Source organism: Equus quagga, chromosome 2, assembly GCF_021613505.1.
Source record: "Equus quagga isolate Etosha38 chromosome 2, UCLA_HA_Equagga_1.0, whole genome shotgun sequence".
Taxonomy (NCBI): domain Eukaryota; kingdom Metazoa; phylum Chordata; class Mammalia; order Perissodactyla; family Equidae; genus Equus; species Equus quagga.
This window is the reverse complement of record NC_060268.1, coordinates 64,631,479-64,656,514: the sequence shown is the minus strand read 5'-3', so window position 1 is coordinate 64,656,514 and position 25,036 is coordinate 64,631,479. Positions and strand designations below refer to the sequence as shown.

The window sequence follows — 25,036 nt, the reverse complement described above, 5'->3', positions numbered from 1 at the left end:
GTGGCTTACAATTTTGTTTTTCCTATTCTTAAATTAATTTATGTGAATAATTTGGTATTTTCCCCTTTGTTTTCAGCACTTACTAGAGGTAAATTCTTTAAAACACCTAACAAGACTGACCTTACAGGATCGAATTACCAAGTCTCTTCTTCATTTGCACAAGAAGAAGAAACCTCCCAGCATCAGTGCCCAGTTTCAGGTTATTTCCTATTTTACTTTATAAAAAAAATTTTACTTTTAACAAAAAGGAATATGTTTCTTTCAGATTGGCATTGAAAGGTCAAAGTGATCTGCAGGATACCTGAGTGGGATATGACTCATGTAACTAAAATGCCATGCTATAATGGTCATTTTGGAGAGAAGTACCAAAGATGGAAAAAAGTTAGCTGCCTTTCTTTTTCATCCTTGTATATCTGGATAGTGGATATCCCAAAGAGTGATTCATTATTTTTAATGTGAGGAGAAAGGCAGCAGAAAATTGATAATATAAACAAAATCTGCCTTAAAGCCTACTGCTTGGATATAGTCACTGTTAACATAACGATGTATGTTTTGTTCTCTATATATTTAAACCTCATGCTACTGGCATTAATATTTAAATGGGATTGTAGGATTTTTTTTTTGTTTGCTTATTTTAGTTTTGTATATATAGAAATTCAGTTCCTTTTATTGTGACTGGGCGTTTAAGAGTAAGTATGATCATAATAAATTAACCAAATAACTTGAGAATAATTTTTCAAAATACATTTCTAATTACTTCTTCCTGTTCTTCTCAAGTCATCTCTCTCTACTGTTCTATTCATTTGCTAGTTTTTTATGAAAATGAGCTGAAAATCTGATGAGTAACAATGCTTTGCATAATTTTACTCTGCTTCATGCTTAAATCACAGAAGCAAAGTGCATTGTTAACTAAAAATTTCTTTTATCTGCTGGTAGCTGTATTTCTATATGTTATCACTTTTCTTAATCCTCCTTTTTAAGCCAGAATACTTGAATGTAAATTATCTACTAATATGTCACTGAATATGATCTTGTTTGATTTATAAGCACAGTTCTTCAAATTATGGGCTAGAAATGTCATTTTATTTTAGACACTTCTCACCAGATCTAGAGAAAAATTTGAATCTGTGAAGGCTATTTGGTCAAATGCTTTCTTTTAAAATAGAAAGAAACAGAAAAATCAAGATGAAAAGCCAAATAACTTACTATGTGCTAATAAGGTTAAAGGAAAGACAGTTGAATATAGTGGAAGATCTGCCATGAATTTAAAAAAATCTGTCTTAATTCATAATCCTATGAGTTAATGATATTTGATTATTAAAAAAAGAGAGATGTTTCTTGGCCAAGTGTATCCATACCTTGGTGCTGTCTTCACATTTCCAGAGTCTGGCTTTTTACTTGTAGATTTAGAAATGCAAAAGTGAGTGGGTTATAGGGAAAAAAATCATGCTAAGTGATAAACTATACACTGCTTTGTAAAACAGTATCAAAGTGTATTAATATACAATGAGAAACGGAATTATAAGCAGACTTGTTACAATTGTTAGTTCATTATCACATTTTCCCCTGATTAGCAAATCAACATGGGAAACCTAATTCTGATCAAAAGGTAACTTCATGAGCTTCATATCTGAAAAGGAAGCATTAATCTCATAATTATGAAGAGTAGAATAAAGCTGTTAAGTGTCCTTTGTTTTGTTACCTTGGATCTTTTACAGGTGCCTGTATACCAAAGTCATTCTTTAATCTGAATAGTACATTATAGCTACTACAATAAAAACTTAGTTATAATTACAGTCCTCTTATGTCCCTTAAAATCCCCTGAAATTTAAGAATTTTGGAGAATTTATTCTCAAGTTGTACTTATGTGTTGTATGTAACTTTTGCAAAAAGGGCCATCTTTAGTGTTTCTAATATGTTAAATATTACAAAAGTAATTGAGTTGTTTTGATTATTTAGAAAATACAGGTGAACAAAAACAAGTGAAAATCATTTGCCATCCAGAGATGATGACCAATGTACCATATTTTCCAAATCCTTTACTAAATATTTATATATATGCATTATCTAATTTTTCATCCAATTCTATGAGATAAATACTGTTATTGTACAGGTGAAGAAATTATAAGTGGTGGAGATGGATGGCACCCAAGTGTCTTTGATTCCATGCCTTTCTTATGAATGAATGTCTATTTTCATGAAAATGAGATCATCGAACTCATGATGGGTTAACTGATACAGGAATTGCCCTTCTGCTCTAAGCAACTAGAAAACTGGACAAAAGATAAGAATCAAATGTTTTTAGATATTAGACAGTAAGCATTGCAGGACTGTGATCCCTGAGACAAGAGAAATAAATGAGGCAAGCCCCAGATTACTGCATAAAGGCAGTTTTCTATGGCTCAGGAAGAGGGGAGCCAAACAAATGCCAGAGATTTTGCTCTAGACTTGCCCTCAGAAAGCTTAAAAGGAAGTCTTAAAAGAATCAAAGTGATCCTACATAACAGCATGCCAGGAAAAATGTCTGTCACTCTTTAAAGCAATGTAACAAAATCCAACAGTGTAAAATCACAATGTCTAGCATCCGATATGAAATGACTAGACATGCAAAGAGTCAAGGAAAATGAAACTTATAACAAGGGAGAAAAAACAATCATTAGAAACAGACCTAAACGTGACAGAGATGATGGAAATAGTAGATAAGGATCTCAAAATAGCTACTACAGATTGTATAAATATGTCTAAGGATATAACATAAAACATGAATATGATGAGAAAAAATTAGAAGATATGAAAAAGATTCAAATGGAACTTTTAGAGATTAAAAATGTAATATTTGAAAATAAGGTAGATGGGATTAACACCTATTAGTGCAGAAGTAATGAATTTGAAATTATATTTGCTTAAAAATAAAGCCCAGAGGGAAATAACAAAGATGGAGAAAAATGAAAAAAAGCATTAATAACTTGTAGGAAAATATCAGGTGGTTGAATAGAGGTGTAATTGCATCTCAGAAGGAGAGGTAAGAGAGGAGGGTACAGCAAAACATTTGAAGAAATCATGACCAAAATTTTCCCCAATTTTATGAATAATATAAGCCCAAATATCAAAGAATCTCAACAAACCCCAAGCAGAACAAACGGAAACACACCAAGGCATATCGCATCAAAGTGCTAAAACCAGTTAAAAAGAGAAAATCTTAAAATACTCCCAGAGAAAAAAGAAGATATTATGTGCAAAGAAATGAAGATAAGAATAACAGTAGGTTTCTCATCAGAAACTATGAAAGCCGGAAGTCAAGAGTAATATCTTCAAAAGACTGAAAGGAAAAAAATTGTTACTCTAGAATTCTATGCACAGTGAATATATTTTGTAAAAATGAAGGTTAAAGGGGCTGGCCCCATGGCGTAGTGATTGAATTCAGTGTGCTACACTTCAGTGGCCCAGGTGTCCAGGTTTGGATCGTGGGCACAGACCTACACCACTCGTCAGCCATGGTGTGGTGGCAACCCACATAAAAATAGGGAAGGATTGGCACAGATGTTAGCTCAGGGCTAATCTTCCTCAAGTGAAAAAAAAAAAAGAGAGAGAGAGGAAGATTGGTGACGGATCTTAGCTCAGGGCGAATCTTCCTCAGCCAAAACAAAAAGAAAAAAAATGAAAGTTAAATAGAAAGAAAAACTGAGAGAATTTATTGCCAGCAGTTCGTACAATATCAGAATGTTAAATGTGGGAGAAAAATGATGAGAAAACCACATGGAAATTTAGATCTTTGCAAAATATGAAGAGTGCCAGAATGACAGAAATGTAACTTAACTATAAAAAAATACTTTTTCTCTTCTTTTAATCTTTTAAAAAGACAATTGACTGTAGAAAACAAAAATAATATGAGGTAGAAATAAAACATATGACAAAAGTAGCATAAAAAAAGGAGGGGCTAACATGTAAGTATACACTATTATAAAGTTTTTACATTATACAGGAAATGGTGTGACATTATTTGAAGGTAGATTGTGATATGTTAACGCTGTGAACCCTAGAGCAATTCCAAAAACAAAAGCTCATTATAGGTAATGAGCAAATAGCAGAACTAAAATGGAATCATAAAATATGCTGAATTTAAAAAAGACATGATAAAACAGCATATTAAATAAATAGAAGCAAATAGCAAGATGGTAGACCGTATGTATATTTTTCTTGATCATTTCAACTGTTAGGTAAGTTCCCACCCTCACCCTACTCTGGATCATTCTCTTTTGAGATTTTGTCTCCTGCAAGCAAATGTTAGTATGAATCTATCCTTTTGGCCACCAAACTGTCAAATAAAGTACCTAAAGCCTTAAGTTATGGGCAGAATGATGCAACTTGATCATAAGGCAAAACTGCATTGTTTATGCATGGACCCCTATGTGAAAGCCTGGTCACTTCATAGGCACCATGTCTCTGCTCAATTAATTCCTTAAAAGGAGTTTTGTGGCTTTCTCCTAGGGTAATAGGTCATGCACATGCTGTTGCTATTATATCTGCTGAAACCTGCTAATAAAACCACTGCCCCTCTCCTGCATGCCTAGCTGCTCAGAGACCCATGGATTGCTGGGAAATATATCCGCCACTACATCATTAGTCAACATAGTCCTATACTTAGAGCAGTTTTTCTCTTCCTTGGCCTAAGGGTCTTTCTAACTTTAGGTCTAAGGAAGATGTAGGATACATGAAGCATTTTTTTTTTTTTGCAAAAATCTGAATAACCTTCTTTCAGTTCTGCCTCTGAAACTAAGGATTAAGTCATTACCCAAACTAAACCAAACTGATTTTTATTCTCTGAACATATATTTATGGATTAAGTTTTCTACAATAGCTATCTATATATTGGTTTTATAATTAGAGGAAAAGATGTCTAAAAAGGATTACTTTTTTCACAGATGGTTTATTTATAGCAGCAGGAAGCAGATAGGTGGTTGCCTGGGGCTGTGGGCAGAAGCAGTTATTGATGGCAAATGGGCAGCAGGGAACTCTTTGGAATGATAGAAGATTTCTAGATCTGGATTGTAGTGATGGTTGCACAATTGTATAAATTTACTAAAAATCATCTGTATACTACAATGGTCATGTTTTTATAGTATGTAAATTGTATTTCAGTAAAACTTCTAAAAACAAAAGTCACTATTAACAGAATGAAAAGGCAGCCTACAGGGTATGAGAATATACTTGCAGTACAGCTGAAAAAGACCTTGTATGTGGAATATATGAAGAACCATAAATCAATTTTTAAAAAGACAGACAACCTAATAGAAATGCGCAAAAGTCTTGAATACGCAAAACTGTCTGATATCAAAAGATGTTCTCCAAAAGGCCAATAAGCCTATCAAATACCTGCTCAACATTATTCTTCATTAGGAAAATATAAATTAAAACTATAAGGCAATAATACTACACACTTGGGGCTGACCCGGTAGCCTAGTGGTTAAGTTTGCATGCTCTGCTTTGGTGGCCTGGGGTTTGCAGGTTTGGATCCCAGGTGTGGACCTAGCACTGCTTGTCAAGCCATGCTGTGGTGGCTTCCCACATAAAATAGCAGAAGATTGGCACAGATGCTAGCTCAGGGCCAATCTTTCTCACCAAGATGATGATAATAATAATAATAATAATAATAATAACGATAATGCACACTTGCCAGCTTGGCTGAAATAAAAGACTGTGATATAAAGTGTTGGTCAGGATGTGGAGCAACCAGAACTTTTATACTCTGCTGTTAAAATATAAATTAATGGAGGCATTTTGGAAAACAGTTAAAAGACACGTAGAAGAACATTGATAGCAACTTTATTTGTAATAGCCCAAACTGGAACAACTAAATATCCATCCTAAATGGATAATTTAATTGTGGTATATTTTATAGCACTGAAAATGTACAAAATGCAAGTGTATGCAACAAAATGATACATGGTATGTCTTTCTTGTTATATGAAGTTTAATAGCAGCAAAACTAATTTACTGTCTTAGAAGTCAGGATAATGATTACCCTTGGTTGACGTGTGGAGGTCGGGGCAGGTAGCTTATGTACAGTGACCTTGCTAAATTCAGTGCACCAGGGCACAGAGGGGCTTCTGAAGTTCTGGTAATATTTTCTTTATTGATTTGTGCTCTGGTTATGAGAGTGTGTTCCCTTTGTGAAAATGCATCAAACTAAACTTAGGATTTAAGCATTTTATTATATATATCATACTACAATAACATTTACAAGGAAAAAAGCACCTAAAAATAAAAAATTTGTATGTTGATGCAATATATATGACAACAGTAGCAGGAGTCTATGTGGTTGTAAGGCTTCTAAGTTTTACTTTGTTATAAAATATTGACTCTAAGTAGACTGTGACAAGTGGGTTTGTATATTCTAATCCCTAGAACAGCCAGTAAAAAACAGTACAAAGAGTATAGCTGGAAAGCCAATAGATAAATTAAATATAATACTAAAAACCAAAATATGTTTTCTGACCATAATGGGATTAAATCAGAAGTCAATGAAAGATAACCATCCCCAAATATTTGGCAAATAAAAAACAGACATCTAAATAATACATGAGTCAAAGAGGAAGGAAAATTTTGAAAATATTTTAAATGGAATGAAAATGAAATATCAAACTGTGTGCAATACAGCTAAAGCAGTGCTCCAAGATTAATTTATAATGTCAAATGCATTTATTAGAAAAGAAGAAAAATCAATAATCTATGCTTCTACCTTAAGAAACTAGGAAAAGAAAAACATATTAAACCCAAAGCAAGCGGAAGGAATGAAATGATAAAGATAAAAGCAGAAAGCAGTGAATTTGAAAACAGAAAAATAATACAGAAAAATCAATGTTTAAAATGTTTAAAAACTGGTTCTTTGAAAAGATCAAAAACTTTATAAACCTCTAGCTAGACTAATTAGGAAAAAAGAGATTAAGTACAAACTATCGCTATTAGGAATGAAAGCGGCAACATCGCTGCATACTCTACAAACATTAAAATTAAAGCAGGGGAACACCACCTTACTGGATACCCTGCTGGATGATTTTCAGAGTTGCTCTAGGAATGCATGAGTTTGAATAAAATTACTTCATGAAATGTGAAGAAAAGTGAGAAATTTATTCTTGACTTAGATTATTTTGAAATATATCTGCAATATTTACTATTGCCAAGCTATCAGCTTTAAGATTAAATTACCCTCCTTGTCCTTAATTATACTTAATTTAATCAGTATGGGAATATACACAATTTTCTTTTCAGAAACAAACCTATTTCCATGAATACCATTTGTTTTTTGCATATTTTGCCAACACTCTTGTTTATATTTGTAAATCATTCTTTGTCAGTTTGTAGTGAGAGAAAATGCTAATTATATTGCTTTGTATTGCAGGCCTCATTAAGCAAGCTGATGGAGACGCTTGGTCAAGCAGAACCTTATTTTGTAAAATGCATTCGCTCTAATGCTGAAAAGGTAAAATTGTCCTGTAAATAAGAGCTTCTAGCTCAGCTTACTTCAAACCAAGCCTTAAATTCTTTCTAAAGAGACTAAATGGAGGGGAAAAACTATAATCTTTGTAAGGAAAACAATGTTCTATATTTTTTATGGATATCCTTCTAATTTCTGCACTTACCTGGCTGTAAGATATTTATATGAGCTTGATTTAGCATCTCCTAGAATTTGAGAAGTAAATAGCTCTTGAAATTCCATCATAAAAAAGTGTTTTATGCAACTTTTGTTACCCTGAGATTAATCTCTCTTCTTTGGATATAAGCTATCACTCTTAAAGAAGCTGCTTGGCATTTTTCATGTTTAGAGATTCTTGTCTCTGTAAAATAAGGTACTGGGGACATTTTTGATTATTTCCTCTTTTCTATGACAGTTCTCCTAATTAGAGCTTTGCAAAATATATGTAATAAGTGTCAACATTTGTCGTCTTTCTTTATGTTCATCATAGGAAAACATAGTTCCCAGCCAGAACAGCTAAAATGTTATAGGAATTATGCTCAGCTTTTTAAATTCTTTTTTGTTTGTTTTTTGTTTTGTTTTTTGTTTTTGAGGAAGATTAACCCTGAGCTAACTGCTGCCAATCTTCCTTTTTTTGCTGAGGAAGACTGGCCCTGAGCTAACATCCGTGCCCATCTTCCTCTACTTTATATGTGGGACACCTACCACAGCATGGCTTGCCAAGCGGTGCCATGTCTGCACCCGGGATCCGAACTGGCGAACCCAGGGCCACCAAAGCGGAATGTGCGAACTTAACCACTGCGCCACTGGGCCGGCCCCATCAGCTTTTTTAATTCTTAAGAAGCAGTCTCCCACTCTATTTACAAGCTTTGTGACTTTAAATGAGTTACTTAAACCTTTCTGTGACTTATATATTTTCATCTGGGTAAGAATATACTATAATTATAGGACCAACCTCATAGTGTTTTGTGATTTTTTGAGTCAATACCTGTAAAGTACTTAGAATGTTCCTAGCCCGTCCTAAGTGTTTAGTAAATGTTAGCTATTCTTTTATAGTGACAAAAAAGGAAACCATTCTATTTATAGTTAAGTGGAAGTTTGAGTCTCTATTATTAATTGAGATCTTGCTATGCAAAAAGTTCAATTAACGAAGTATTTCAGGGCACAGAATAATTACAAAATAAATGTTAACTGTTATGATTATTTAACATAAGTTTCCCACTTGACTTTTTTTCCTTGACAGCTGGGATTTTCCATCTCTCTGCAGGAAAATGTTTGTGATTACTGTAGAGGGGGATCATTGAAAATAGTATTTAGAGAATAAGGAGAAATATAAGAAGCTCCAAATACATCCTTTTTTGAATGTCTAAAAACATGCCTAATGGGGCTGGCCCTGTGGCCAAGTGATTGGGTTAGCATGTCTGCTTTGGCAGCCCAGGGTTTCACCAGTTCGAATCCTGGGCACAGACCACTCGTCAGGCCATGCTGAGGCGGTGTTCCACATGCCACAACTAGAAGGACCCACAACTAAAATATGCAACTATGTACTGGGGGGATTTGGGGAGAAAAAGCAGAAAAAGAAAAATGCCTACTGAGATACCTAGGAGTGACAGGGTGTCATGACTGGTGATGAGTGACTGCCTCCCATTAGTATCTTCCCTGTCTATGCCTGTACAATAAGGAGATCAATTCTTAAGGACTAATGGAATTTTTTGTTTTTCAATGTGTCATACCAGTATCATTAACAAAAATACAGACACTCTTGATTGTGTTAAGTAGGTTAGTCTTGTTACAGATTTTATAGTGACTAGACAATGTGGCCTCCTTTGAAGGTCCTCTCCCTCTACAACTAGAGAAACCTGGAAGCTTGGTTTCTCTTTTTTCCCTAGAGTCAGGCAGTCAGAACTTTTCTGAAGCTATCAGCTGGGGAGGTAAGATTGTCCCATCACCTCTGCTATATCTTAACCAGACAACCTCTAGTCAATTTCTAGATCTTCAGAAGTTAACCATACTTATAAGACAGACATTAATTTGGAGATCTGTTCTTCTGGGTTAATATTTGTTCCATTTGCCTTGTTTTAGCTGCCGTTAAGGTTCAATGATGCCTTGGTACTTAGACAGCTTCGGTACACTGGGATGCTGGAGACAGTTCGGATTCGCCAGTCAGGATACAGCTGCAAATATTCTTTCCAGGTTATGCTTTTATAGTGATATTTAAATATATATGCACATCAAGTGAATTATTCCTTTGTCTTGCTTTTTGTTAATTTCAGGCTTACTTGTTTATTCCTCTTAATTCTTCCTTTTCATTCCATCCTTTGTATGTAGAATTGAAGAGGGAGAGAGAGTACTCAGTTCCATTGAATGGCAACAATCTCAATAAGCTTGCGTTGTAATTGAATCCAACATGTGACTATTCTGATTTGATCTGAATGTTTGCTAATACTAAGTTTACTCATAACATAGCAATTCTTCACACTGATTGCTCCAGTAGTTGAAATAGTTCAATCAGAACTATCTGAAAAGATTCCATTTGCTTTTCTCTGAAGTTTTCTCAGCAGGATTTTCTTTTATAGGAAGCTGCCAGCAAGGCTTACAGCTATTCTTAACAGCTACTGCTGCTATGGGTGTAGAAATTGTATTGAAGCTTTTCAGCAGCTGAGCAAATCTTTGCTGTTACTGGGAGAGAAAGCTTCATTCTCACTTGTACCTTGTAATAGCTGCCACCTTTGCTTATTTTTCTGCTAAAAATTTCAGATGCTTGTTAAATAACTTTTTCTTTGGTCTTTAATACAGCTTTCTCAAAAGAGAGAATTAGTTTCTGCCCTTCTATTCTTCTTCCATTCCCCTTTGATAACAAAATATGTAGAACTGTCCCCCCCCCCACATTTTACAAATTAACTTTGTGTGATATTTTAAATTAACAGGCAAATTCTTGGTTTCACCCTGTTTAAAAGAATGAGAAAAGGATCAATAAAAGGACAATTAGTTGAGGATGTTGTTTACATATAATTCTCTTGTGACTTTACAACATTCTCTTTTCATTTTTCAGGATTTTGTGAGCCACTTCCATGTACTTCTTCCCCGAAATATTATTCCGTCCAAATTTAACATTCAGGATTTCTTCAGGAAAATAAATCTTAATCCAGATAATTATCAAGTTGGAAAATCCATGGTAAATATAATATATACTGCTCTTGTCAAAATTGAGTGCATTTTTATAAATAATATTGGCAATCTTTGCCTATGAGAATGTTTTTTTAAAAATATCATAAGGAAATTGATCAGGCCAAGATTTTTACTTAATAATACAGTCAGTATTAATCAAAGAACTTCAGGCCAGTGCTCTGGTTCTGCTTATAATTTTAACTACCTAAAAACCTTCTCTCCCTAGGTATTCTACTGTTCTCTCCAACTCAACTTGCCCAAAGTGACCTTATTCAGATTCCCCTGCTGTCCTTAATTGATCATCTTCATACTGTCTTTCTCTGCCACCTTCCTTCTAGTTTCTTAGGCTAGAAACCGTAATCATATTTGGCTTACCCTTCACTTTCATCCTTTTACAAAGTTCTGTTTCTTCTTTTTCCTTACGAATGATTCTCACATCTTTCCCTGTTTCTCCATTCCTACTGCTTCCATTTTAGTTCTATTCCTTAGCTGTCACTTATATTTTTCTTACAGCAAACAGATCCCTCATCTGATTCCAGTCTATTTGTCATTCCATTTAACTCACTCGACCCATAGTATCAAGATCATCATTTTAGTGTACTTCTTTCTTTATATCAGCTTCCTGGGCCTAACCCTAACCCCAGATAACCTTCTCATTAAATTCAAACATCTTTCTCTTTTTCAAGAACCTACATATTGTGACTTCATATTGTTTAATATCTTCTTTATGAGAATCAATTGTTCCATTGTCCCCTATATGTGCCTTTATCATTATTTCCAACTCCTTGTTTTGCTCAGGTGTGGTCCTCTGTCTCATTCCCTTATTAGTTTACTGTTTTCCTCTTCGGGTATTTAATGTCTATCTGCTCTTTTTTTTAAATATTTTTTTATTTTTGACAAAAATGGGAGATGATGGATATGTTAATTAGGTAGATTGTGGTAATCATTTCACAATGTATACATAAATGAAAACGTCACATTGTACATCTTAAATATGTACAATTTTTAATATCTACCTGCTCTTAAAGGTGAAGCACAAATTCTATTTCCAAAGGAACTATGTCTAAGTTATCTTTGTACCCCCTAAATCCCTAAAGATTTATTAATGGAATGAAGGAATAAATAAATAAACTAATTAATAGTTTTGGGCAGCAAGAAGCCTTTGATGCATACTGGCTTTCAAAAAGACTGTTATTGGTTTATTCATGTTATGACCAAACTTCTAAAACTATGGTTCTCAACTTTTCCTGCTTTCCTAGCATCTTGAAAAAGATGATATATTACCAGTAATACGTTGGCTCATGATGGTGGTGAATTTCCTGAGCGAATAATGTATCACAGCCTCTGGCCCTGGGATTTTTGTACTCATGTTCACCTTTCCATTTCCCCTTCTGTATTCTAATGTCTCCTTTCCAATTTGAGAATGACCACTTTGGATAAATTGATAGAAATATTTACAAGTACTACTTTTACACATCTGCCACTGAATTTATTCTTCTCTAAAAAAGCTTACCACAGAAAGGATGATTCATGAAATAAATTTCTAATTTCTTCTTAAGCTGTGTTCCTTTTCTTTCTCCCTTGTGGTAGGTGTTCCTAAAGGAGCAGGAACGACAGCACCTGCAAGATCTGCTTCACCAAGAGGTGCTCCGTAGAATCATAGTGTTACAGCGATGGTTCAGGGCCTTGCTGTGTAGGCAGCGTTTTCTCCATCTGAGACAGGCATCCATTATTATCCAGGTGGGAAGCAAAGGATTCCTTGCATGAGACTGGCTGGTTTATTTGGCCTTTGTTTTAATAACTAGAGCTATTTTAAAGAAACGTTTAAAGATTTAAACATTTAAAGAAGAATGTAGGGGCCAGCCTGGTGGCGCAGCGGTTAAGTGCGTATGTACTGCTTTGGCGGCCCTGGGTTCTCTGGTTTGGATCCTGGGTGCAGACATGGTATGGCTTGGCATGCCATGCTGTGGTAGGCATCCCACATATAAAGTAGAGGAAGATGGGCGTGGATGTTAGCTCAGGACCAGTCTTCCTCAGTGAAAAGAGGAAGATTGGCAGCAGTTAGCTGAAGGCTAATCTTCCTCAAAAAAAAAATAATAATAAAAATAAGAATGTAAACTTTTTCAGAGATAAGAATGTGTCCAACTCATCTTTGAAATGTTCATAGCGCTCAACAGATTATCTGGCATATAATAATAGGCTATTGATAAATATTGATGGAGTTGAATTTAAATTAAATTGAATTTATAGTTATAATGTCTTGTATGATATAATTAAGGACAAAGGAATTATGTGCCTTAATTTTTGTTGACGTAGTTATTTTTATTTAATAGTGTTCTGAGTGATATTTGAGAGTTATACATACATTGTTGTTGTTATGTACTCACCTTGGATGATGTTGTTTTCTATAGGACTTTTTCTCTTTTGTATAAGAAAATCTTTCGTATCTTAATCTTTGAGATGTGTGCATATTGACCTTAAACCCATTAATATTGGCAAATTGTAGCATGAGAATATAATGTAATTTGTTAAAATTAATTTGTGGAGCATGAAAGCATCAACAATTCAAAATTATTTTAAGTTCTATAATTAACTTCATCAAGATTATATATTACCTAAAATAGTTGTTTTAGGCAAGCATATCTGGGAAAGAAAACGTTTTCTTTTACTTTAATCACCCACAATTTAGCTGTCTAGCTACTTAACCTCTAATTATGACATTAGAAATTTATCCTTGTTTTCTTTTTCTGTGAAAATGTGGTATAAGATATGACAACACTTTCTATTATTTTGTCTTCCCCACAGCGATTCTGGAGAAATTACCTAAATCAGAAGCAAGTCAGAGATGCAGCTGTACAGAAGGATGCTGTAGTTATGGCTAGTGCAGCCACTCTTATCCAAGCTTCCTGGCGTGCTCACTTAGAGAGGCAGCGGTATTTGGAGCTACGGACTGCAGCTGTCATCATCCAGCAGAGATGGAGGGAGCTCTATAGGCGGAGGCACATGGCTGCCATCTGCATACAGGCAAGATGGAAAGGCTACAGGGAAAGTAAGAGGTATCAAGAACAAAGAAACAAAATTATCCTTTTGCAGTCAATATGTAGAGGATTCAGAGCAAGACAAAGGTAATCTTTGTTTCTATAATAATTACTCTCTCTCTTTCCAAGTACTTTGTTTATACCTCTGCTCTAATACTTGCCTAACTTGTATTCGAATTGGTTATGTACAATTTGCATTCTCCACTAGACTGTGATACTCCTAGCAATTTTAACCCACATCGTGTGGTCTATAATAGAAGGTAAATAAGTATTTATTAAATTAAATTGGATTGGAAAACTTGCATGGTCTATGGTTATAACTGCTAAGAGTTAACTTTTCCCTTTAGGTTGAATCTTTAAAAATTGACAATATTAACTGTTTTTACCTTCAGAAACTTTCATTTCATTTTTAAGGTTTACCTTAAGAGAAGGATATTATTAAAATGAGAGCTTTACTTTTGAGTTAATTTGTGTTTTGACTAGAATGCCCAATTAGGAATAATATATTTAATAAAATATCATCTCACTCATGGAAATAGACCTATGAAGTGTCTACCTGAGTTACTTTCAGAAATACTTAGGTATGAAAAAAAATTTTTGAGACTTTCCATTTTTTTCTTAAATTCTCTGTAAATGTTTTCTCTCCAGTGGTAACCAAGAGATATCTCTAACCCATTTTTTCTGTTTTATATAGATTTAAAGCTTTAAGAGAACGAAGACTAAAAGAAACAAGACTAGAACTTGGATCATCAAGTATTGAGCCATATGGAGCTCTGGAAATTCAGGGTTCAGACCCTTCAGAATGGGAAGATCGTTCCTTTGACAACAGAGTAAAAGCCATAGAGGAAGGTAAATCTGTGATAGAGAGTAATCGAATTAGCCATGAAAGTTCAATGGACTACTTGAAGGAGTCCCCAAACAAGCGACAGGAGAGAGCCAGAAGCCAAAGTGGTGTGGACTTGCAGGAAGATGTGATTGTAAGAGAGAGACCCAAGTCCTTGGAAGATCTCCACCAGAAAAAAGTAGGTCGAGCTAAAAGAGAAAGTCGGAGAATGAGAGAACTCGAGCAAGCTATATTTAGTTTAGAGTTACTGAAAGTTCGTTCTCTTGGTGGTATGTCTCCTTCAGAGGAACGAAGATGGTCTACAGAACTGATGCCTGAGGGCTTTCAGTCTCTGCAGGGTACACCTGATAGTGGAAGCTCTCAAGGAAGCTTGGAACTTCTGAGCTGTGAAGAAAGCCAAAAGAGCAAACTAGAGCCCATAATTTTAGATGAAGGAGATTTTCAGATTCCATCACCTAAAAGATCTAGCAGTCCAAAATTTGAATCACAAGACAATGCCCTCAGTGCCTCAAGTGAGACTAACTATACGTTGATTCAAAAGGGGGCACCCTCTGACTCAGTGCATTTGAAGAATGGGACAGTCAAGGAAAAACTAGGTTGCGGTTCTGAACCTATTACCTGTAAGCCGCAACTGAGAGACTCCTTTATTTCAAATAGTCTGCCTACATTTTTTTATATTCCCCCACAAGACCCACTGAAAACAATTTCCCAACTAGACACAAGTATCCAGAGAAACAAACTATTGGAAAGTGAAGAAACACTTCCAGCTCTTACTTTGGATATCAGTAGGGAAGCCAGAAAGTACCACTTCTCAGAAGCAAACCAAGTTGTTGCTTATTTGAATACAGATTCTTCTAATACTGTGCTTAAGAAGTTAGAAAAGCTAAACACAGAGAAGGAAGAAAGGCAAAAGCAGTTGCAGCAGCAGAATGAAAAAGAAATGATGGAACAGATTCGCCAGCAAACAGATATTTTAGAGAAGGAGCGTAAAGCCTTCAAGACAATTGAAAAGCCAAGAATTGGAGAGTGTTCTCTGGCACCATCTTTCCATCAATCAAAGCGAAGAATAGAGAGGCCATCCTCTCTCCTCATCCTGAATACCCCAAATAAGGAAGAACCCAGTGTACTAGGGCCTCTATCAGTATCTGTGAAAGATGCAGCTCTTGCCCCAAAAGACAGTCCCTCTGCTCACTTACCCCTGAAGGACCCACATGTCACCCTGTTCTTTGAAAGAAAAGGAGGCCCATGCCAGTCTAGTACTGTCAAGGAGTTATCCAAGACAGACAGAATGTCCACCCAGCAAAATATAGCCTGTAAACTCTCTAATAATCGCATCTCAAAAAGAGAACACCTTAGGCCTACTCAGTATTATAGCCACAAATCTGATGACCCTTCTGGAGATGGAGCTACTAGGGCCATATTCTTCACGCCAAAGGACAATATGAGTACTTCCCTGTAAGTGAAATGTTTATTTATTTTTGTGTATAAATGAGAAACTTTTTGGAGAATTTCATTGAGGTGACTTAATCTGCCTCAACTGTTTGTATGGGTGCTACTCAAATTAGCCATTTTCTCTATGTAAAAAACATTCTCTAATTGTTGACTCCACCAGCCGCATGAAATTGGATATAATTATACTCTAGGAATCTGTGACCAATCACAGATAGCAGAGTTTTTGGTTCCTCCCCATTAAGTGAGAAAACATTTGTGCAGGGTGATACAGTCCCTATTAAACATGGTAAGCATTCAGCAAATGCTAGTTGCACAAGAGCTGTTAGGTGTAGCAATCTAAGCTAGTGTCAGGCTTTAAAGTTAATATGCTTTGTCACATCTATTGGCCTATTTATGGTCTTCATTAATAAGTTCTTTATACCTTTTTTGTGGTAAAAAAACACATAACATAAAATTTACCATTTTAACCGTTTTTTAAGTATACAATACAGTAGTTAACTATGTGCACATTGTTTGCAACAGATCTCTAGAACTTTTTCATCTTGCAAAACAAACTCTATCACTCATTGGACAACAACTCCCCTCTTTCACTTTCCCCAAGTCCCTTGCAACCACCAGTTCTACTTTCTGTTTCTAAGAGTTTGACTCCCTGAGGTGCCTCATATAAGTGGAAATTCTTTATACTTTTAAGTTTTCTTAACTAGTGGTAGCTGTGAGAACAGCATTTTTAAGTGGTACATAAAATCAATTTGATAAAATTTGAGATATTTGTATGAAGTCTTTGTATACAGTGGATTCTTTCAGTTCTTATGGGAAAATATCACGGTTTAAATGAAATGAGGGCTGTACCTTAGGGCTAAAAAAACTAAATTTCACATTAACTAGAAAAATAACTTTCTTATTATAACCTGAGCTTTTAAATCTTTCATTCTTTAAAATTGCATGCAGATTTTATAGAAACATGGGCAAGAGATCATTGATACTTTATTTTTCTACTAAGGATTTCCGTACAGCATTATGAAACGCAGTTGGACTTAGTGACAGTTTGAGGTTCTATTCCTGCCCATTAACTTATAGATTGCCCAAAAGTTCAAAGACTCTATGTAGCATATAAGCCCATCGGAGAGTGTTAAAAACATGTTATTGCGTATCATTCTGATTAAGTTTAGTGATATGAGACATGTATTTGTGTGTGTGTGTGTGTGTGTGTGTGTGTGCAGTTATTGGATCCATGAATCTGTTTTGTAGAAGGCTTCCTTGTAGATTTCAAAAACATTAATCATTCTTGTAAATTATTCCTTTTATCATTTTTCTGAGTTAATCTTAAGTCTACTTGATCTAGTTTGCTTTACCTCATTAAAATCTACTTCCAAACAATTATATATTAGAATGCTTATGTGAAAGCTTAGGTAAAATTCATACTTCAAATCTTCTCTTGTTCTATAAGTAATACTAGAAACCTTAGCATTTTATAGAATCATAAATGTTGGTGTTTCTAAATTATCTAGTCAGTTGCCACATATAGATGAGGTCAGTGGGGCCCAGAGAGGTGAAATGGCTTGTTCAGGTTCACATATTTAGAGAAAGAGATGGGACTAGAACTTGCGTTTCATAATTAGGAATCAGCATTCGGTTTCATGATTAAGAAGTAACATTAGATTAATGGATTTTTTTATGCCATAGTGGTTATAAGTACCTAGTGGTATTCATCTGGTTAATGAGGGAGAACAAAAAAGAAATCATGGAGAAATCGAGAAAATGTTGCGAGTTTAAAAGTTAGGATGGTCAAGTCAAAGGTTTTGTTAATTGTTTCTCTCTTTGGAGAACAGATCAAAGACCAGTAGGCTCAACTGTGGCAAGAGAGATTTTAATAGCCAAAAGGGAATCTTTTAAGCCAACTCAGGATTGCTAGGCTTGATCATACACTGGTCAAAAAGGGAGATCTCTGAGAAGCCTTTAGCTAGGAAAGATTGTCATCTATTTAGATTTGTTTAGGGATTATTTCATAGAGCAGAGGATAAGATAACCTCTTATGGCCCCTAGGCCTTCATTTATAAAAATTAAATGAAAGATTTTGAATGGGAGATCAATTAGTCTGCCAATTTATATTACAGGTTAATGTCTACTTTAAACCCAGCACTGTAGTAGAAGGTAAGATGTGATTCTCAATGAGCTTACAGTCCTGCTAAGGAGAGATTAGCAATATGTTGTTGATAAATTTTAAGACTGATAGTGCTGAGTTAATACAGGTAATTGGGGCCAGGAAAGTGCAGATTCTCTTCATATTTTCATGAGGTGCTGGCATCCATTTCTACCAAAATTTAATGATAAAGCAGTCACATCATGTGGTTATTCATGCGAAACTAAATTTTCACAAGCTAACACTATACCATCTGTATGGTTTGGGGCATACTTCTTTTAGCTTGATAACAATTTCTTATCCTGCTATTATTGATTTTATTATGTCCAACTTCAAGTTTTAAAACTAAGACAGTAGATAGAAGCTATAAAGATTTCAGAAAGGAATTTGCTAACCAATAGGAACCGTCTCAGTATAAAACAAAGTATTGAGGTCCTCATCACTTGGTGACTACTTATCAGGTGTTTTATAATGATTAGAGTAAAAGACCCCTTCTAAGACTGATTCTAAAAATTTGGAGATTTGGTATTTTCCCTTTCTTGTCATCAAATCCATTTCATTTCTTGAGCTAATTCTGCTGATACTATTAAACATGTGTATACTATTAAACATATGCTATAACTATATAATATTAAAAATATTATATAATATTTTAGCTATATAATAGTTTATAACTATTAAATATATGCTGATCCTGTTAAACATATAATCACAGTAGAATATACCGAGTGATTATCAGGGCAGCGCCTCTAGTAATTCAGTCATATATGTAAATTTCTGATAATATTGTTAATTTGGTAAGCAGAAAATATTTGATGTATTGTTTTGTGAATTGAATAAGATCTGAAAGTATTTATGGGATTTGCTGGAATCTTTGACCTGGTTTTTTACACTATATTTTAAGCTATTCTTTAAGAATGCTGCCATGAGCTGTCTGCTGGGAATTGAAATGTAATCCTATTGTTTTATCATAAGTGTCAACAAGGAAGCCTTAAACAGTGGAAATCCTCAACTCCATAAACAAGATGAACCAGCTTGGAAACCTGTGAAGTTAACTGGGCCGGGCCAAAGAGAGGTAAGTGTTGAATTTTGTTTATCTTCTATGCAAAATGGATGCACGCTATTTTGGAAATTATTATTCTTGTAGGCAGAGCACCTCATCTACCCATTTACTCCCAAGTATTTATAGAGAAAAGAACCATGAGTTAAGTCTGTTATACCTAGAGAGGTCTACTTCAGGCAGGCAGTGGTGCTTAAAAAACCCAGATTATATTTATTTTAAAAAAGTTGCTAAGAAGGCAATTTGTGCAAGTGACTTTGGTGACTTATGGCAGTGAAAGATGACTTCCTTGGCTATGGAGAAGAACACTGTAGATTTAGCTTCCATTCTTATCCTTTGTCCAGAGTAATATATTATGGATTGCTTTTGGTTATTCCTGTCACTTTTAGTGGAAGGGGCACCGTGGGGTGGAGGGATGTTTCAAGAAATTCTTGAGCTCTCTGATGTCTTTCATTGGCATCATCTCCAAAAAAACCAAAACAAAACATTGTTGTGTTATTTGTTTTATCATTTGGTCAAGCAGGTTGCCAGACCGGCCCATAAAAAGAAAGCTCGAATGGCGCGGACGCGCTCCGATTTCTTGACTAGAGGTACTTTTGCCGATGGGGAGGGGGATACAGAGGAAGATGATTACGATGACATTATTGAGCCCCTTCTCTCCCTTGACCAAGCTTCTCACTCTGAGCTAGGGCCTACACCCAGCCTGGGTCAGGCCTCTCACAGTGACTCCGAAATGGTAATTTTACAACAATATAAGAAAAATAGGCAACAAGCAAATCTGATGGGAATAGTTTTTGCTAATCTAAAGCTAACCTTCACAGCTTCTTCCCCATATACTGGTTTATACATGGGAAACCTCAGTGAACACAGCAACTAAAGCTAAACCTTAATTTAATAGGACTCAGATAAAGGGCACTTAGTGTATGTCAAATCATAAATTAGGCAAAATTCAGGTTATTTAACTTATTGCTAATGTAGAAATTTTCTGTTATATCTTAAAAAGTCTCAAACAGGGATCCTCAATTTTTTTTATGTGGGTTATACAGTCTCTGTTGCAGCTCCTTAACTTTGCTCCTGTAAAGTGAAAACAGCCATAGACACTAAGTAAACATAATGGGCATGGCTGTGTTCCAATAAAGCTATTTACAAAAATAGACAATCGGCTGTATTTGGTCTGCTGGCCATAGTTTGCTGATCCCTCCCTGATCTAGTGAATAGGGTATATTTTAAATAATCCAGTAGCTTTTAACTGAAATGGTATTCTCTTTTCTTTCTTTCTTTCTTTTCCCTTAAAATGCCTTCCCCTCCCCCATTTTTTAGTAATAGAAAATAATCATGAATTTTTAAACATTTAATGAGCAATGCCAAAAATATCTCTCTGTACCAACGCAGCCAAGTAGAAGGTTATATGTAATGTGAATTTGTTTTAATCACAAATATGACATTGGAGTCATGTTTGAATAAAGCTGCACTATTTTGACTAAGAATATAATTTTATCATCATATAGCAACCAAAATTAAGTATATATAGTTTGACAAGTATGAATGTGTTTATGGATATAAAGTATTTGATTTTGGAATTCTCCTGGGAAATATATGATGTAAGGACCCTGTATGTCCAATATGTCTAAAAGATTATCACTGATGAAGTGGAATGAATGCATTTTATTTCCTTGCATATCCTTAATTAAGTTGGATCTCTAATATTCTTTAACATCTGTTCATTATGGAAGGAAGATTTTGGGATAGTCTTCTTTTGACTCTAAGTATTTTCTCTTTGAATTGTTTTATTTTTTTGTTAAAGATTGGCACCTGAGCTAACAAATATTGCCAATCGTTTTTTTTTCCCCTGCTTTTCTCTCCCCAAATCCCCCCAGGACACAGTTGTACATTTTAGTTATGGGTCCCTCTAGTTGTGGCATGTGGGACACCACCTCAACATGGCCTAACGAGGAGTGCCATGTCCGCACTCAGAGTCCGAACCCGGGGCCACCAAAGCAGAGCACCTGAACTTAACCACTTGGCCTTAGGGCCGGCCCTTGAATTGTTTTAAACTGTTTGATTGTACCACAGACCTAGTTAAAATTAAAATTTCCGCTAATTTCCAGAATACCCTTATTGTCTTTATTTTTTATTGGAGATAGACCCAGTTTTTAAATGATTATATTGATATTCTAAGAAATAAAAAACAAAAACAACAACCAAAACAGAAGCATGTGCATGACCAGTTCTCTAATTAGACAATCGAGTCATTACTCTGAGCCAAACTATAGGATTGTAGAAGTTGGAAATAATCTATATCCATTAATATACATAATTAGAGCCAAAGCCCTCTCTTCAGTGTGGGATAAAATAACTCTATTTTGGAGGTGCCCTATTTTTGAGTTATAAATAGTAAAACATACTGTATCATATGATTAGTAGTTAAATGTGAAATTATGCAATGGAACAAACTAATCTTAATGAAATAGTCTAACTAGGGAGCATACTTAAATTATTCTCTCAAGTAGACATAGATTTTTCGTTTTTGGAAGAACTTAGCATTTGTAATTGCTGTTTTGTTCCTGAGCGTTTCCTTTGTTACAAACCTTAGTCCTTTGGGTGGTAGAATTCTTTCTCACTGAGAACTCTTATTGAGAGGAGCCAGGAAGTTGGGCTTTCTGCTTGGAGGATTCAGCCCCTTTAAGGGTTCTAGCTGGTAGCCTCTGCCTGTGATTCTGTTCACCTGCTTGACGGTCACTGCATGCCAGTAGTTGTAGAGCACCCCTGCACAATGTGTTAGTCTCCCCTACAGCTTTCTCACTGTACTTCTGTTCCAGCACTGCCTATTTTAGGAACAGGTGGTGGTGTTTATTTCTGGTGGACACTTGCATGAAGAAGCTTTGCTTTCTAGAATATGCTGATACGTACTTATTGGGGTTGGGTTGGGAAAGGTGGGAACAGTTTTAAAATGTGTTTCTGTTGTTTATCTTAAAAATATGCCCTGTTCTAATGTTATCTGGTATTGTGAAGATGAAGACTAATTGTTTCTAAGTGGAATCTACTGAATTCTCAAAATCCAGATATCTTCAGGATTTTAATTGGGTTTGATTTTCTGGGCACGTGGATTTTTAAAAACTGGATAGTTGTGGTATTTTCTTCTGGACAAAGTGATCCCATCACTCTGACATTTGCTAAGAAGTGTGTCATTCAATCTTGGAGGAAGCCAGTTGTAAAATAACTGATCTAATAGGATAAGAACAGTTCTAAATGAATTACCTGAAGGGGATTTGATAAGCATTACCTCCTGAGTTGGTGAATTGAGGAGTGGAGGCCAGAGTAGTAGTTTCCCTTTTTATGATGCTGGTGTTTTTTTAACTTCCTACTTTTAACTCTGCCATTTGAATAACTGTTTAATCTCTGTATGCTGCTCTCACTCACTTCTTAGACCCACTATGTTGGCTTTTACCCAAGAATGACGTGTTCTGCTAAGCAGTACTTTAAGGTGACTTTCATATAGTCTTTTAGTCTCTCAATTTCTGCGTAGTAAGTGAGTTACTAAAATCATTTCTATCCCTTATTTGTAGGATTGGTATAGATTATAGTTTTCTCTGTATAGTTTTTTCTACCATTCCTCTGACTCACAGCCATCGTTTCTTTGGGTATAACTCCCAAATGCTCTCCAGAATTGGTCTTGTCTCTAGTATGATAAAACTAAATTTCTCAATTTCCCCCAAAACTGCTGTTTACTTCTTATATTTCTGTTTGTTCTTCTCTAAGACTCTCTCCAATCCTAACTGATGTTGAATTTTCCTTCTCTCCTCTGTCCACTCCACAAAAAACTGCCAGAAAAACCTGTTGATCAAGCAGGGCTAACTTTATTAGCTTATTTTACAGGCGGGAAAAAGCCAACTTGAGTAGGTCTTAGTAATTTCTCAGAAGGGGGAAGTCAGGAGAGGATATTTATAGGATTTTAAGGCCTAGGCTGGTGATTTTGAGGTGGCTCTTGCAAGTTGGGAGACTGATTGATATTGAACAAAGTTTATGATGTAAGAGGTTTGGATTGGTGGCCCCAGAACAGCAACCCTACTGTTGAATACACTTAGTATTCATATGTGTATTTTATTTCCCCAAAAAAATCAGGAACAGTTTATAGCATTGTGATTCTCTACTCTTTGAAGATTTGGTAGAATTTCCCTGTGAAACCATCTGGGATTGGTACCTTTTTGTGGCATAATTGCTTGATAAGTTCCTCTTTTTTCCTTCTGAGGAAATTAATCTTTTAAGCTTTCTATCTAATGGGTTCACTTTTGGGTAAATAGTTTTTCTTATGAAATTATCCATTTCATCTAACTTTCAAGACCTCTAGTTGTACAGAGTTCTGGAAAGCAGTCTTATATGATGTTTAGAAGTTATCTGTTTCATTGGTTATTTCCCTTTTATCATCTCTTATTTTGTAGATTTGTGCTTTTTCCTTTTTCTTTGTTAGCTAGTCATTTGTCTATTTTGTTACTTTTTTCCAAAATAACAGGATTTTGATTTATTATACCTTTTTTTTTCTATTCTCCACTGATTTCTGCTTTTACCTTTATTATTTATTTCCTTGTGCCTTCTTGTGGTTTACTTTCTTATTTTTCTAGTTTTTGAGTAAGTCATTTATTTTATTTATTTTTATTGATACAGGTTTCTAAGGCAATGGATTTTTCTCTGTTCAGTACTTCAGATGTGTATTTCATTTACTCTAATGTGTAAAGTTTTTATTTTTTAGAAAATATGTAATTTCAGTTTATATTTCTTTTTTACTCTATTTGGGAAAAATTTTTAGTTTTCAGAAAAAGCTTTTTTGTTTTTTAATTTTTATTAATTTCTAGTTTTATTGTATCACGATCAAAGAGTATTTGTAATGTTTCTATTTGATAAAATTTACTCTTGTTTTCTTTCTTACTTAATATGTAATCAGTTTTTGTGAATATACCATGTGCATTTGATAAGAAGGTGTATTCTCTGTTCAGAATGTAAAATTACAATAGATATCCATAATCTCTCCCTTACTGATTATGTTGTTTGTCTTCTGTATCCTTAATTTTTCTTGTACACTTCATCTGTCTTACACAGAAAATGCTGTGTTAGAATCTCCTAGTATTCATTGTGAATTGTGGCTTTTAGTATTAAAGTGTCCTTTGTCACATTCAATGCTTTTTGTTTAAATTCTACTTAAATAATAATATTACAGTCTCTGTTTTCTTATTGTTTCCATTTGTCTAGAATACTTTTGCTCATTTCTTTATTTTTAGCCTTTCTGGATCCTTTTAGATGTCTGTTTTCTGTGCAGTGTAGTTGGGTCTTGCTTTGTGAACCAAATGAAAATTTTTTTCCTTAATAGGTGACTTAAATCTATTCATATTTATTGAAATAACTGACAGATTCAGTCTAAGCTCTTTCTTATAATTTTATGTTATTATGTGTTATGTTAAATTTGATGTGTTTACTACATGGTTTTTTTTTCCCCTCTTTTATTTTTTTAAATTTCTTTTGATATGTAGGAAGGGTTTTGTTCTTGTTCTCTTGGTTATTAATTTTTGTATATGATTTTTAAAATGCCTTTAATTCACTTTTTTTTTGTTGTTGAGGAAGATTAGCCCTGAGCTAACTGCTGCTAATCCTCCTCTTTTTTGCTGAGGAAGACTGGCCCTGAGCTAACGTCCATGCCCATCTTCCTCTACTTTATATGTGGGACGCCTACCACACAGCATGGCGTGCCAAGCGGTGCCATGTCCGCAGCCAGGATCCGAACTGGTGAACCCCGGGCTGCCGAAGCGGAACATGCACACTTAACCACTGCGCCACTGGGCCGGCCCCATAATTTACTTGTTTTATTTAA

The 25,036-nt window shown here is 35.0% G+C and overlaps 1 protein-coding gene across 8 annotated transcripts in view; it reads left to right on the top strand.

Moving 5' to 3' along the window:
* The window catches only part of LOC124233768 (unconventional myosin-IXa), a 289,503-nt gene that overhangs the window by 184,858 nt on the left and 79,609 nt on the right, over nt 1-25,036 (top strand). For 6 of the 8 annotated variants that reach the window (XR_006887148.1, XM_046650967.1, XM_046650998.1 and 3 more), the window contains 9 exons: nt 77-199; nt 7,400-7,480; nt 9,557-9,667; nt 10,527-10,649; nt 12,233-12,382; nt 13,448-13,767; nt 14,375-15,979; nt 19,092-19,191; nt 19,697-19,912. Coding sequence is in view for 7 of the 8 variants with exons in the window: in XM_046650967.1 (XP_046506923.1) it covers nt 77-199; nt 7,400-7,480; nt 9,557-9,667; nt 10,527-10,649; nt 12,233-12,382; nt 13,448-13,767; nt 14,375-15,979; nt 19,092-19,191; nt 19,697-19,912 (2,829 nt within the window). In the remaining variant the exon portion in view is untranslated. The remainder of the gene's footprint in view (nt 1-76; nt 200-7,399; nt 7,481-9,556; nt 9,668-10,526; nt 10,650-12,232; nt 12,383-13,447; nt 13,768-14,374; nt 15,980-19,091; nt 19,192-19,696; nt 19,913-25,036) is intronic. The other 2 variants (XM_046650983.1, XM_046651007.1) reach the window with 2 other exon arrangements.